This window comes from Saccoglossus kowalevskii, chromosome 7, assembly GCF_978046115.1.
Source record: "Saccoglossus kowalevskii chromosome 7, keSacKowa6.1, whole genome shotgun sequence".
Taxonomy (NCBI): Eukaryota; Metazoa; Hemichordata; class Enteropneusta; family Harrimaniidae; genus Saccoglossus; species Saccoglossus kowalevskii.
In genome coordinates, this window is record NC_140647.1 from 25,336,327 (window position 1) to 25,349,384 (window position 13,058).

The 13,058-nt window shown below is 36.4% G+C and overlaps 1 protein-coding gene across 1 annotated transcript; it reads left to right on the plus strand.

Moving 5' to 3' along the window:
• The first annotated feature begins 220 nt into the window (after positions 1-220).
• LOC100368354 (11-beta-hydroxysteroid dehydrogenase type 2-like) lies at positions 221-5,045 on the plus strand. The gene is made up of 5 exons (XM_002741615.4): positions 221-479; positions 1,231-1,440; positions 2,610-2,792; positions 3,562-3,699; positions 3,988-5,045. Exons 1-5 carry the CDS (start codon positions 239-241, stop codon positions 4,350-4,352), a joined length of 1,137 nt encoding a protein of 378 aa, XP_002741661.3. The 5' UTR covers positions 221-238; the 3' UTR covers positions 4,353-5,045.
• The last annotated feature ends 8,013 nt before the right edge of the window (positions 5,046-13,058 follow it).

Genomic DNA, 13,058 nt, shown 5'->3' on the forward strand with positions numbered 1-13,058 from the left:
GATTGTTCAAGTTGATATTTTCAGTTTGTCTAATTTCCGTTTTTCATGGTAGCTCTGAGCGGGTATTTTCAAGTTAATGATAATGTCTTACCTTGGAGAACCAAAATGCCTCGATTAAAGGTCATGCATTTTGTGACGTCACCAATTCGTGTGTTAGTACGTCTTCCCATGAGTCAATACACGTCAAACGGTATGTAAACAACTCGTAAATAATTGATTGCGGAACAAACACACAGCCATGGCGAATGTTGGTCAAATTATTGTTCGGTATATACTTTTTATTCTTTTAGGTATTTTCGTTTACATAATTTACGATTCGCTATTTCCACTTGTACCTATTGGAAAAAGTAAATTCGCATTTAGTTTGACACCAGTTCCGTTCAAAGCGTCAATTGGCGTGGTGATTATAATTGGCGTATGGATATATATGTTACCGGCGAAGCGTTTGGAAGTTGGGCGGAAATCTGTTCTAGTAACAGGTGAGTGTATATCCCGGGAGTATCCTAGATAGGTGGGTACCTAATGCTGGTACGTTTCATTAATCGTGCTTTCCAATGTGCACGTGGCTGAAATATTATAGATACTCAACACACCCACAATATTTGTAACGCGGTACTACGGGATCGATACCCAAGGTTGTACTGCATTTAATGTGACCCGGAAACGGATTGTACAAAACACTACGGTGTTCAAAGTAAATTACTTACAAAACAAAATAAATGGATATAACAGACACCGTTCACCTTGAGCGTACAAGTTTAATATACCGGTACATACGAATCAAATGTTATCAGAGTATTTTGACCACTGGTCTCAGATCAAAGTCCACCCTACAAGTCACATCACATACACTAACACAATTTCACAGACGTGTTTAATATAACTGCGTAGTCTGGAAGCCTAGATCTACACTCAGAAAAGTAATAGAAGTCTGAGATCTACAATTCGAATTCAAGAACAGGTTGTGATATTTGAGAAGTACATTATTTCGGGGTGAATTTTAGCCAAGGAGCATTTTGTAGCCCATTTACCATTTACCATATTACGATGTGCAATCACTGTATCGTGATGTCCATTCACCATATTATGATGTCCAGTCACTGTATCGTGATGTCCAGTCACCATATTATGATCATTTCCAGTCACTCAGTATATCGTGATTTCACAAGGGTTGGACCATTAATTATAGGGATGACTACCGGGATTACATTAATATATTTGTTTCTATAGGATGTGATAGTGGGTTCGGACATGCACTGGCAATATACCTAGACCTACTGGGGTTCCACGTGTTTGCTGGATGTCTCTTTAAAGACGGTGAGGGGGCAAAAGAATTACGTAACATGTGCTCAGAGCGGTTAACAATTCTACAGTTTGACGTCACTAGCCAGATTCAAGTAGACAATGCGCTTGAGGAGGTTAATAACAAGTTGAAAGGAGGTACGGTTTAGTATTTCTGCGATCAACTCTAATGATGAAATATTTTGAATGTGTCCGAACCGTCGGATCCTATCTTCAGAAATCACGTGAATGTCCTTCTTTCCAAAACAATTGTGCAATCCCAACACAGAAGAATGCAGAGGGCTCAGTCTTCCTATGTAGCACTCTGAGATCCCAACTTCGTTTCAGTTGGACATTTGAAAATGGATCACACTGGCTACTGATAGTACTAAAGAACGTGTAGCTAATTACACATGTTCTGGTGCGGAACCAGTTTCAATATGTTGGCACTGATAAAAGTTGACCCAGCAGTCTTCACTATGTTTCTTCCATTTCCCAACTGATTGACAGGTTTTAACTAAAATTCCACTAGTCTACAAGGTTTTTACGTCGTATGATTAATTATTGGTGGGGTAAATTCGACTGAGACACGTGACTGATTTGTTCCATCGTAGAATTGACATTGTGGTAATGAGTTAATATTCTAGTGAACGCGTAAATTGTACAATGGTCTGCCAGTGAAAAGAAGCTGTTTACTGGAATGTTTCTATGGGCACACGCATTGATGAAAAACGAAACGAGATGTTAATTTAATTCAATAGCATGTCTTTTCAATCAAAATTTTATGAAATTGAGCCCACAAAATTGTATCCTCTGCAAATATAACGTTGCGGGTAACCTACTTATTTTTCAAGAAAATGATGGTAATATATGTTCGTGATTCGCGGCCATGTCTACGCTAGAGAGCGTTTCCACTACTGGGGGGGGGGGCATATTTTCAAATTGTTGTCTGCTGACCTATTAATGATGGGCCTAGAAACTGCTCTAGAAATAGTGATTTTTGAATTATAATATTTTGCAAAATTTCTGAAAATGAGAGACTATAAAACGTTAATGAAGATGTTTACTGTTACCATGGGAAATAATTCTATACTTGTAAATAATAACGCAATGAACGTTGTTATGAAATCATTCATTAACTTACTCAAACATTATGAGTAGGCTCCTACCTAAAGAAAATGATAACTCCAGATTTGTGTTCGATTGTAACTGTCCACTGTCTTGAAGGCTACATACTGTAAATATTTCCAAGACGTGAGAACATCCTTCTATTGTGATGCTGTTTTTTTTTCTCCAAGGTTAATAATTTTGTTCTCTACTGTTTTCAGAGTTATGGGGGTTGGTAAACAATGCCGGGATATTACACACGTCAGAGTTCGAATTAACGCCCACCTCAGTTATGGAACAAACGATGGAGATTAACTGTCTGGGACCTATGCGTGTTACCAAGGCATTTTTGCCTTTGATACGAAACAGTAAAGGCCGTATCGTCAATGTTGCTAGTATAGCAGGTATGGTAACGCGTCAATATGATATCACCTCGCCTTCGGTCACAGTCATCTTGGTCATGGTAATTTAAACTATGAGGTGAAACTAGATTTATCAACCTTGATGCTATTTTCGGAAAACTACGCCAATCTGGCTGCTTTCGTTTTGAAAACTACAACAATAGAATCGGGTAGTTTTTTTCTTTCACCAATCTGGTTTCTTACGTGTTGAAAACTATACCAATCGTGTTTCTTTCGTTTTGAAAACTTCACCAATCGTGTTGCTTTCGTTTTGAAAACTACACCAACCGTGTTGCTTTCGTCTTGAAAACTACACCAATGGTGTTACTTTCGTCTTGAAAACTACCCCAATCGTGTCTGCTTTCGTCTTGAAAACTACACCAGTCGTGTTGCTTTCGTCTTGAAAAATACATCAATGGTGTTGCTTTCGTCTTGAAAACTACACCAAAATTGTCTGCTTTCGTCTTGAAAACTACACCAGTCGTGTTGCTTTCGTCTTGAAAAATACACCAATGGTGTTGCTTTCGTCTTGAAAACTACACCAAAATTGTCTGCTTTCGTCTTGAAAACTACACCAGTCGTGTTGCTTTTGTCTTGAAAAATACACCAATGGTGTTGCTTTCGTCTTGAAAACTACACCAATGGTGTTGCTTTAGTCTTGAAAACTGAATCAAAATGTTGCGTTTTATCTCCTTTAGCGCAGGTCTTGTCTCGATCCAAAGGTTTTCTAAATGATTTAATTATATATATACTGTCTTTATTTCTACATTAGGTAGAGTATGTGTTGGTTTACATACCGTATATGCTGCGTCGAAGGCAGGGGTAGAACTGTTCTCCGATGGGCTTCGTCAAGAAATGGTTAAATGGGGCGTCAACGTTTCCATTATTGAACCAGCCGGTTTTAAAACGAGTAGGTATTGTTTATCGACTACATTAAATAGTTCGTCCAACAACTTTTCACCAGGTTATATTGACGCCCAAATAAAACACTTATAACCTAAGTCTTTTATGATAAACTTAAACTACCATATCCTGCTCACGTGGTGTTTGTGTCCGAGCCTTTCATCATATCCGCCATATTTTCATCCTCCTCGTTCGCAGCTTGGTGCGCATAATAAATAATTCATTGATTACATAGTTTAATATATAGAACATTACAGGTGTTTTAAAACGTGATGATATGTCTGTTATTTTACAGCATTGTTTTCGGAGAAAGCTTTGGAGTCGATGTACAAGTCAGTAAAGGAAAATATGACACCAACAGTGAAGAAAGATTACGGTGAAGCGTACATGAAGAGTTTTCAAGACTCTTTAATGAGCCTTTCCAAAATGCCCAAAAAGTATTTACCGGAAGACATATCCCCTGTTATAGATTCTATATACGACGCGTTATTAAGTACGCAGCCCAAACCACGCTATACCATTGGTACTGGCAAGTGGTTTATGTTGTTTATCGGTAATTGTCTTCCTACCAAGATTGGGGATCGGTTTTTATTGAAATTGGCACCGAAGACACTTCTTCCTGCCGCGCTATTCAATCAAAACAAAAACAAAGATGTGTGAACTGTCATCACTAGGTTTACTGATTAGTGATTAGTAATTGCATTGAACTTGTTAATTAATTAATATAATTAATTAATTAATATAATTAATTAATATAATTTAATGATCATACGATTTATATAATATAGATTCAAGCCAAAAATCAAAGAAGATTCTTGATCAATTAAATTTAATGTGAAGTATGTATTTTTTAGTTTAAACTTCCATTCAGAGTGAAAATCTATGAGGTACCCGACAATTCCCGACCAATATACACCACCATATGTTAATGATAAATTAAAAACAAATTTCTAAACTAAGTTATATTTATAAACTCTAGATACTAGTATGTCCGAGTCCTTTAATGTCATCATATGTTAGAACCTCCGTTAAAATGAAATGTGTAGAAAGGTCATGTCAGATTATCTACTTTTAATATATTTTTTGTTTTAACAAAAACAGCATATTTTATACCAATTATAAGTTTTTAATTTGTGATTTTTCGAATACATGTATTTGCAAAGTGTGGCTGTGTCAAATAATTACTATAGAGAGATGGACCAATCGACATGCAAAGATTGGGAGATGCGACAGACTGTTTAGTATTGCATGATGTACCACCAGTGTGGCTCTTCAATTGTCTGTCTTTACATGTTATTTATGTTTGTTTACACAAACATTGTTAGTAATTAAAAAGAATAATAGTTCATGCCATGTTTGTATTGATTTGTTTTGTATATTTTCATGTCTGTATTTTAATTGTTATTCACAATACAAACATGTGTGTGCACTGCTCACGTGTTTATGACATTTCTGTAATATTGTGGAAATTGTTAAAAAGAGTAGGTTCAAGTTCAGGAATGAGACCACGTATGAGCTTCAACAGATGACCTTATTGATCGAACTCCTGATGAGACGTTTCGTAAATATTGGCCTTGTACATGACTGGTTACAATGAATATGGCGCCTCGTACATGATTGGCGAAAAAAGAAACGAACTGATTGGTCATTATGATTTAACGAGCTTGTCAATTGGTTGAAATTAAACCAATCTCATTAGCTGGCTAATTCTCAGTCAGAATTCTAAATTGTTATCAAGCCCAGTTATTTTCCGACAAATTTGTTTTATAATTTTCTCTCAGCCAGATAAATGATGATCATTTAAATTACATAGCTTGGTTTGGCGAACAAATCTATACTCGTGATTATTCTTCAGTTATTCACGCTCTAAACTATTAGAATACACAACATTAAAAAACACTGAATGTAATACACTGTAAAAGCAAGTTACAACACACGTAAACAAATTGTGTAATTGACTCGATGCCATAGCAGTATAGCAGTATAATTAGTTTACGTTAGCGAAATCCATATTCAGATATTAATAGTATTGTATCCAACTGGCCCGGGGCATTGGCTGATAAAGGTAGAACATCTTAATGTTTTACACAATAATAACAACCCATTTCCACCGATTTTGGGATAAAAATTTAACCCTTTTATTTTTAATAAGATGATTTTATTTTTGAACTAAGCAAACGTTAAACCAGGGAATCTAAGATAAGCTTTCACGTTCTGTTCGAAGGCATATGTGCATTGCATGTGATTGGTTAATGCGGAAACTACGAGATCTTACTGCCAAAATACTTTCAGAACGCACATACTTTATCTTCAAGCAGACAAGTCAGGACACCCCCCCCCTCCCGGGTCAACAAGTTGTCCAGACCAGTTGACGATAGCTCCGACCAAAACAAAATTGAAATACATGTATGTGTTTTTAAATGAAGCCTATACCTGAATCCGATTTTAATGAGAGTGTCTTGTATCGTATTTCGTTATATTCTATTAAAATAATATGTTTTATAGCATAGGAATTGTGGGTAGTGTGACGTCATACGTGTAATGTCAATGATTTAACACATGCATAATCAAATGACATATACGTGTACTTGGGGTGCGAAGATTCGATCATTAGTAAAAACGGCGCTTGCGACTCATTTGTCGTTTTTGTTTTTAGGGAGATTAGCGTATACTCAAAAACACGTAATGACTCAAACAGTCACCATCAATTAATAATGTAGGTAACTTTCATAAGCAGAATTCTTTGTCAAATTATAAGCGCCATGATTGGTGCAAGTGCTGGAAAGTTGATAATAACCCCCAACCTCCCAACCCCCGATTGGCGTGTTCATGACGTAAACGTAACCTGAACACCTTATGCATTATATAGTTTGGTAATCGTTGTAACTATTTGAAGGGAGTGTGTCATCACTAGAATTGCGGAAAAACCAGGACAAATCAGTGAAAATCAAGCACTTGGGCTGTAATAAATTTTAAAATTCGAGAAAGATGACAAACCTGAATAATACAATAGACTAAATTGATAGTAGAAAAATGTAGTCCTTGGTTATTATTCAATATAACTAGACGTTTCGGACAAAGTATCCTTTCTCAATTCACAAACACACATAAGAGAGTTTAAGATTTGCGTACGTAACGGGAACGTAACGTGTTGTTCTAATTTCGTTTGCGTTACGTTCTCGGGTGTCGGGAAAACGATTAAGTACAAGCGTCCACACCGAGAACATAACTGAAACAGAACCATGTCAATCCATCTCTCATTTGGCAACCATCTATCCAATAAAATTTGTTATGTCATTTCACGTCCGGAAACTGAATTAGTAGTTAGTTCACAGACATTTGACAGAGCTCTCGCTATTTCCACCCACTCTGCTGAGGTCCCAGGCCTGTTTGCCGAATCTGCTTTCAGCAGATCAATGTCATGCGTTTTCAGTGGGTATAAATATCAGCTAAAATACATCCAATATTTCTTATAGGCCCGTAGCCAGCTCTTTTGAATAGGGGGTTCGAAAACAACAATTATATATTTGATGTGAAATGTGTGAATTTTTTAATATGTTTTTGAGCTCTGTTACATACATTTTTATATTATCGATTCTAAATTCAATTGGTTTACTTTGCGTTACATTGGTAAGATATTTCACATAACATCTTTGGACTATTTTACCATTTTAGAGAAGAGGTCATGAGCCATTCCCCACCTACAGACAAAAATATCCACACCATTGATCCACTCCGGCAAAATGTTGTACACAAAAAAGACAAGACTGTACTTATCTTAGCATTATAGTCTAAGTATTTTAAGGTAGAAGGCTACTTACGAGTTTTATCGCTCTTCGCAGATGTTAGCGCACATAAAAGTGACACGATTTCATGTCGAAATCTGTCTACAATTATTCCTTTTAGTATTAGTCAATTTTGTATTATGTAATTTTATTTCTGTACAGGGCCTCAGCCTATTGTGCAAAATGTAATGGGTAGAAAAGTGCATAGCACGTTTTAAACACAATACAACATCCATGTAAACATATGGTACTAAGTTAAGCTGGATTCATATTCATCTCGTCCCTTGAAAACTTTTAAAAAATATAGAGCTATTTGATATATGGTGTGGCAGTTTGTATAGCGACGAAGTAAGCCCAGACTGACAGTATTTGCATAATTGCATAGGGTTATTGACAAAAGATCAGCCCTTAGATCATTATAAAATGGACATATAAAAACAAATTGAATGTCATTTTCTACCATGCTAAATTCGAACGTATCACTGCAAAAACTAAAAATTTATTGATCTAACTGTATCTTTTTGTGTCTGCCTAATTCTACATTATGTTTATGGCCAAAACAGCGTAAACTCGTCAGTATATATTTTAGTCTATAATTGCTTGCCAATAAATCTCCCAGGTTATAATACTACTTTGATTTTTCCAAAAGTACACAGCTTGGATGATTGTGAAATTGAGGCATGCCACTCTTTTTTTATTCTTTGAGTAAATATACCTAAGAAATTTGCAGTATCTCCAACTTGTTTTTCAAACCAGACAATGTCGAAACCATATTTGAACAGGAGATTTCTATGTGGGTTTCCCAAGCAAGTCTGTCGGTCTTGTCTAATCGTTTAAGCATGATATAACATGTTTTGAGGTTTCAGTAATTTTAACCAATATGAGATACAACGCTTGAAATAACCACAGCACAATGGCAGCCTTCCACATTCGTCTAACATCGCTACATTGTTGTACAACTATTAATGCTAAGTACCGGGTAGATATCTGCAAAATGTTATCTGTACCATCTCGATTTCCGAATTTACTTACCCCCATATCGCTACCATAAGAAATAGTTGGCACAATGCTTGCATCAAACAAATTAAATGCACTAACCAATGGCATACTACCAAGTTTCTTACAGTATGTAAATATATTTGGTTCACTGTAAATCTGTGTTTAGAGGGCGGTAATATAATATGCATACAGTGGCAGTTTAGCAGCGGTGTCAGAAGACTTCAATGATACAACTCCTTTTATGAACCCATTAAAAATATAGTAAATTTTCTGAGCCATTAAAAAAACAATACGGTTTGCAATTTATGATTCATCGCATAGTTTCAGTGCTGTAGCAACACTGTGGGGTAAATTGTTGGCTACAAGAAGCTCTTCGACCTATACAACTCGTGATGATAAATCTTCGGCATTTTTTTAATGATATGTCCAACCCGTAGCTGTACACTATTGTCCAATAACAGAGGCTACACATACTAATACAATAAGTTAACTACATTTGGCTGATACACTTAGAACAAAACAGTATATATGCCATCATTAACTTGAACAATACAAAACTAATGAACCAAACTAGGAAAGTACAGTGTCGTGTTGTCGTGTCAATCCCGTTCGATCCCCACACTTTACTAACTGAGCGAACATTAGCACAAGACAAACTGCCCTATTCAGGACCACCACATCATTCAGAGAGTGACTACCATTACATTATTGTTTCAATGTTGTTTTAATATTTAACATCAGGTGCTTGAACGCGATCTTCATTACACCATCGCGGAAAAACCGAATAAAAGATGCCTATTTATAACAACCTGTTTTGGTTGGCTGCTGTTGAGCTGAGACAGCATAACTTCAAGATTGACATTTAAAGCTCGTTGCCACCTAAATGCTCATTACTATGCATTACTCATTACATTACTCTGATAGTTACATCACGGAGTCAAGTGATTTAAACAAGGATAAATATTTTAATTAATACTGTTTGTTTTATTATGTTCTAATCTACGATCATAAATCTATTCACTTCCAAAATTTAGGGGGTTCGACCGAACCCCCCGAACCCCCCCCCCCAAAAAAAAAAAACTACGGGTCTGTTTATCTCATCATAAATATACAAAATCACTCTAATATAAAACGTTGTATCAATGTCAGTGAAAATTAATCAAAATTGACAGCGAGAAAAGCTCTCGGAAATCAACTACGAGTCAGTCACCTTTGTCACGTTCAAAACGACTGCCGTAAGACCAGGCAACCGATGACGTAATTAGTTCGCGCGCGTCAAATGTATTCCTGACGTAAGTATTTCGTAAGTTAACGGGAAACTTTGCGATTACGCGAGTGATACTGAAGTAAGGACGTTGAAGAACGCAGATTTTTTCCAGAAACGTAAGAACAGAAGTAGATGAAATGTGGCAGTTCCTAAACAGGAGGAGACGGCGCTTGGAGTAGTGAGCCTGGGTTTCACTGATGACGTGATCACGTGATGCAGTACGCGAGAAGTAAGCGTGTGCGTGACGGAAATGGAACGTTTCACACGCGTCACAGTCATTATTAGGAATAGAACGCTCTCTGTAAACATTCCGTCATCACGCCTTGAACAGCACAGTCTCTAAACTTTGTAATTTAGTTTCTTAAAACTATGGGCAACGCGAATTGTAAAACGCAAACAGTGGATAATGTTGATGTAAACAACAATGACAGTGTGGAAAGGTAAGAACTGAAATTTATCGTAGTTTGAACTTTGAAAGCAGAAAATTAAAAGTTATTCGTCATCACATGCTCTTATTTCGAACAAGTGCTCAGATATGATTATAGTAGAAAAGTTGAATTATGAAATGAAAAATTTAGAACAGTGAAATGTTTACATTCGGTATATACTAATCAGAACATAGCGATATTAGTGATTGATATCCAAGTCAATTTATGCGCTATGACGCAAGTATTTACATAATTCAGAATAGGAATCCGGGTAATTTTGCATTTTCTTTTATTTCATTTGACTCGTTTTGAGGGGACAAAAAAAAACGTTCACGATTGCTCGTATTGTCCCTGAGCAAGCTCGTTCACGATGTTTTATATAACTTGTTATTCAATTTCTATTCGGTAGGACGACAACGTCGTCTGTCCTCGATTGGGATATCGCAATGTTCGAGAAGACGTTTGATGAACTTTCCTCACGCTTTGAAGAGATCATTGAAAACAACCAGAACTTAAAGTCAGCCGTGGGATGTTCTTTCTTCGCAAAGCGTAAGACCTTCGCCGTAACCGAAATTGAGGAAATTCGCCAAATTTTTATCGAAATGATGGTTAGGATAAAAGACATCGTTGGAGAAAACAATGAATTATATTCGATGGTGTTCCCCAACGATGACCACCATTCTAGCCATATCGGAAAGATGGAGTGCGTCCGCCAAGAAAACAATCGTCTATCTCTCACAATATCTGAGTTGGAAAGTCGCTGTAATGCTCTTAATGAGGAGATAGCAAAGTTGGATGAACTGAACACCAATCAGCGAGACAAACTAACTGTTCTCAATGAGGAGATACAAAAGTTGAATGAACTGAACACCACTCAACAAGACAAACTATCTGACGTTGAAAGTGAGCTGCGGTACATGGGAGATAAAGCCGATGACCTCGATAAAGACAAATTCGAACTGCAATTAAAGCTTGAGGATGCAACAAAAATGTTGAGTGATAAGAAATCCGAAATAAGAGCGTCAAACATTAGTTACAAAACAGAACTCAGAGAGATGAAAAAGATTGTCGAAGAACTAGAAAACAAAGTAGAGATATCCGAAAAAGAGGTAGTGTGTTTGACAGAACAACTTAACAACCAGGAAGCATTTTCACGCAACACAGAGCAGCATCTTTTAACCACACAGTCATCACTGAGTGTGTTCGCAGGACAGCAAACCACAATGGCTTCCACTGTACCTGGAAATTACCAACACTTTCAGCAGCAACAATTTGCCTCCCAACAAGTGTCTTATCAGTTCAAAAACACCGTGAATCAAATGAATTCCGTGCAGCAATCCGTTGTCGTAGCAACATCAGAAATACGTCAGATCTCGCAGCTAGTCACAACCCAAGAACAGTTGGAATTTCATTCTCAGTACAATCATGATGTACACTCCTCCCCCATGTCTACAACCGCTGTGAACGTCGATCCGAACTACCATCATTACTTTGGTGGAGAAAATGAAATGAACAATGGCTACCATGGTGATGGATACTATCACCTGTTTTAATTTTTGTTTTATTTTCAATTAATTATCACTTAATAAATCATGATTAAAATTGTTTATATTGTATCTTGGTTGATACGTGAGGAATGAGTAGAAACGAATGGGCGTGGTAATTAATGCACAATCTGCATATGGGTACAAGTGGGCGTGGTCAATGATTAGATGCACATCCACTTGTATGTCACGTTAAAATACCTTTCCCCAGCCCATTTCACTTACATGAAAAATTTGTGAGCATAAACCCGCGCATGTTCTTGTAATATCGGTTTTGTAATATAAATATCTAGTCCATTCGTGTAATACAGAAAACTAGAACACGTCTTTTGAAACAACAAAAACAAATGGTTTTCAGTAGTTAGAATAATTTCCGTACGAAAAACATAATAATAACACATTATTCGAATGTTTTTTTTAATTATAAAACAGCGAAAAACTACATTATCAGTCATAATATACAATTTAATTTGTTTCAAATCACTGATGTCACCACGCAAATTGTTAAGATCGTTCGAGGAGATCATCTAACCACCATTCCCATCATGTACAACGTTATAACACATGCACAGTTGTAGCATAGTTTTGTCAGCGAACAAAGTGTAAAAACTTGTCAGATCGGAGATGACCCGTTTACGGCTTTCGACATTTATTTATTCACATCGTTTTTACCAATGTTTTTGAAATAGTTAGCGACTGGTATTTATATCATGACCTGGGCATTCGACTGGTCGGCGGGTACGCATGTGCGTTATGTAGAAAGAGGTATACTTTTCGAAGTTAGCATTTTACCAAACAAGGGATGTAAATTTTTATTTAAATTTCCGCGTAAAAAAGGTTGTTTTTATATTTGATTTTGCAAAACGCTCATGTGTGCTACCTTCATCCGTAGTTTGTTTAAACACATATAGAAGGCTGCTGATACTTTTATTTACTTTACAAAATATTAAATATCACTAATAATTGAGTGGAAATCGTTTTCTCAAAGGAGGCAAAAGGGGGGAAATAGCTGGTACAGGTTACATGCAGGAAATAGAAAAAGGCATTTTACGTGACGTTTTTACAGGAAATAAAATGAAAGTTCCATGTACAGTAAACAAAAGCGTTTCACACTTTACGGATAAAGCAAATTTCTCTTTACATTTTACCCTAATATATCTGATAATTTGTGTTTAAAAATCAATACTGGAAATTGCGTACGAATTACGACATTTAATGTGGAAAATGCTTTATGACGCCTACAAAAAATAAGGTCTTTGCACAAATTCCGGACGATTAAAATAGCTGATTACATTTTACACCTTGCCCACGTCTACGATTTTACGTTTTTTATTTATTTAAAT

What these genes read in the sequence shown, in the direction of transcription:
- LOC100368354 (XM_002741615.4), top strand. Translation starts at nt 239, where the DNA reads ATGGCGAATGTTGGTCAAATTATTGTTCGGTATATACTTTTTATTCTT. An exon ending in TAATAACAAGTTGAAAGGAG is followed by an intron (nt 1,441 to 2,609) that starts GTACGGTTTAGT and finishes TACTGTTTTCAG; the next exon opens with AGTTATGGGGGTTGGTAAAC. An exon ending in CAATGTTGCTAGTATAGCAG is followed by an intron (nt 2,793 to 3,561) that starts GTATGGTAACGC and finishes TTTCTACATTAG; the next exon opens with GTAGAGTATGTGTTGGTTTA.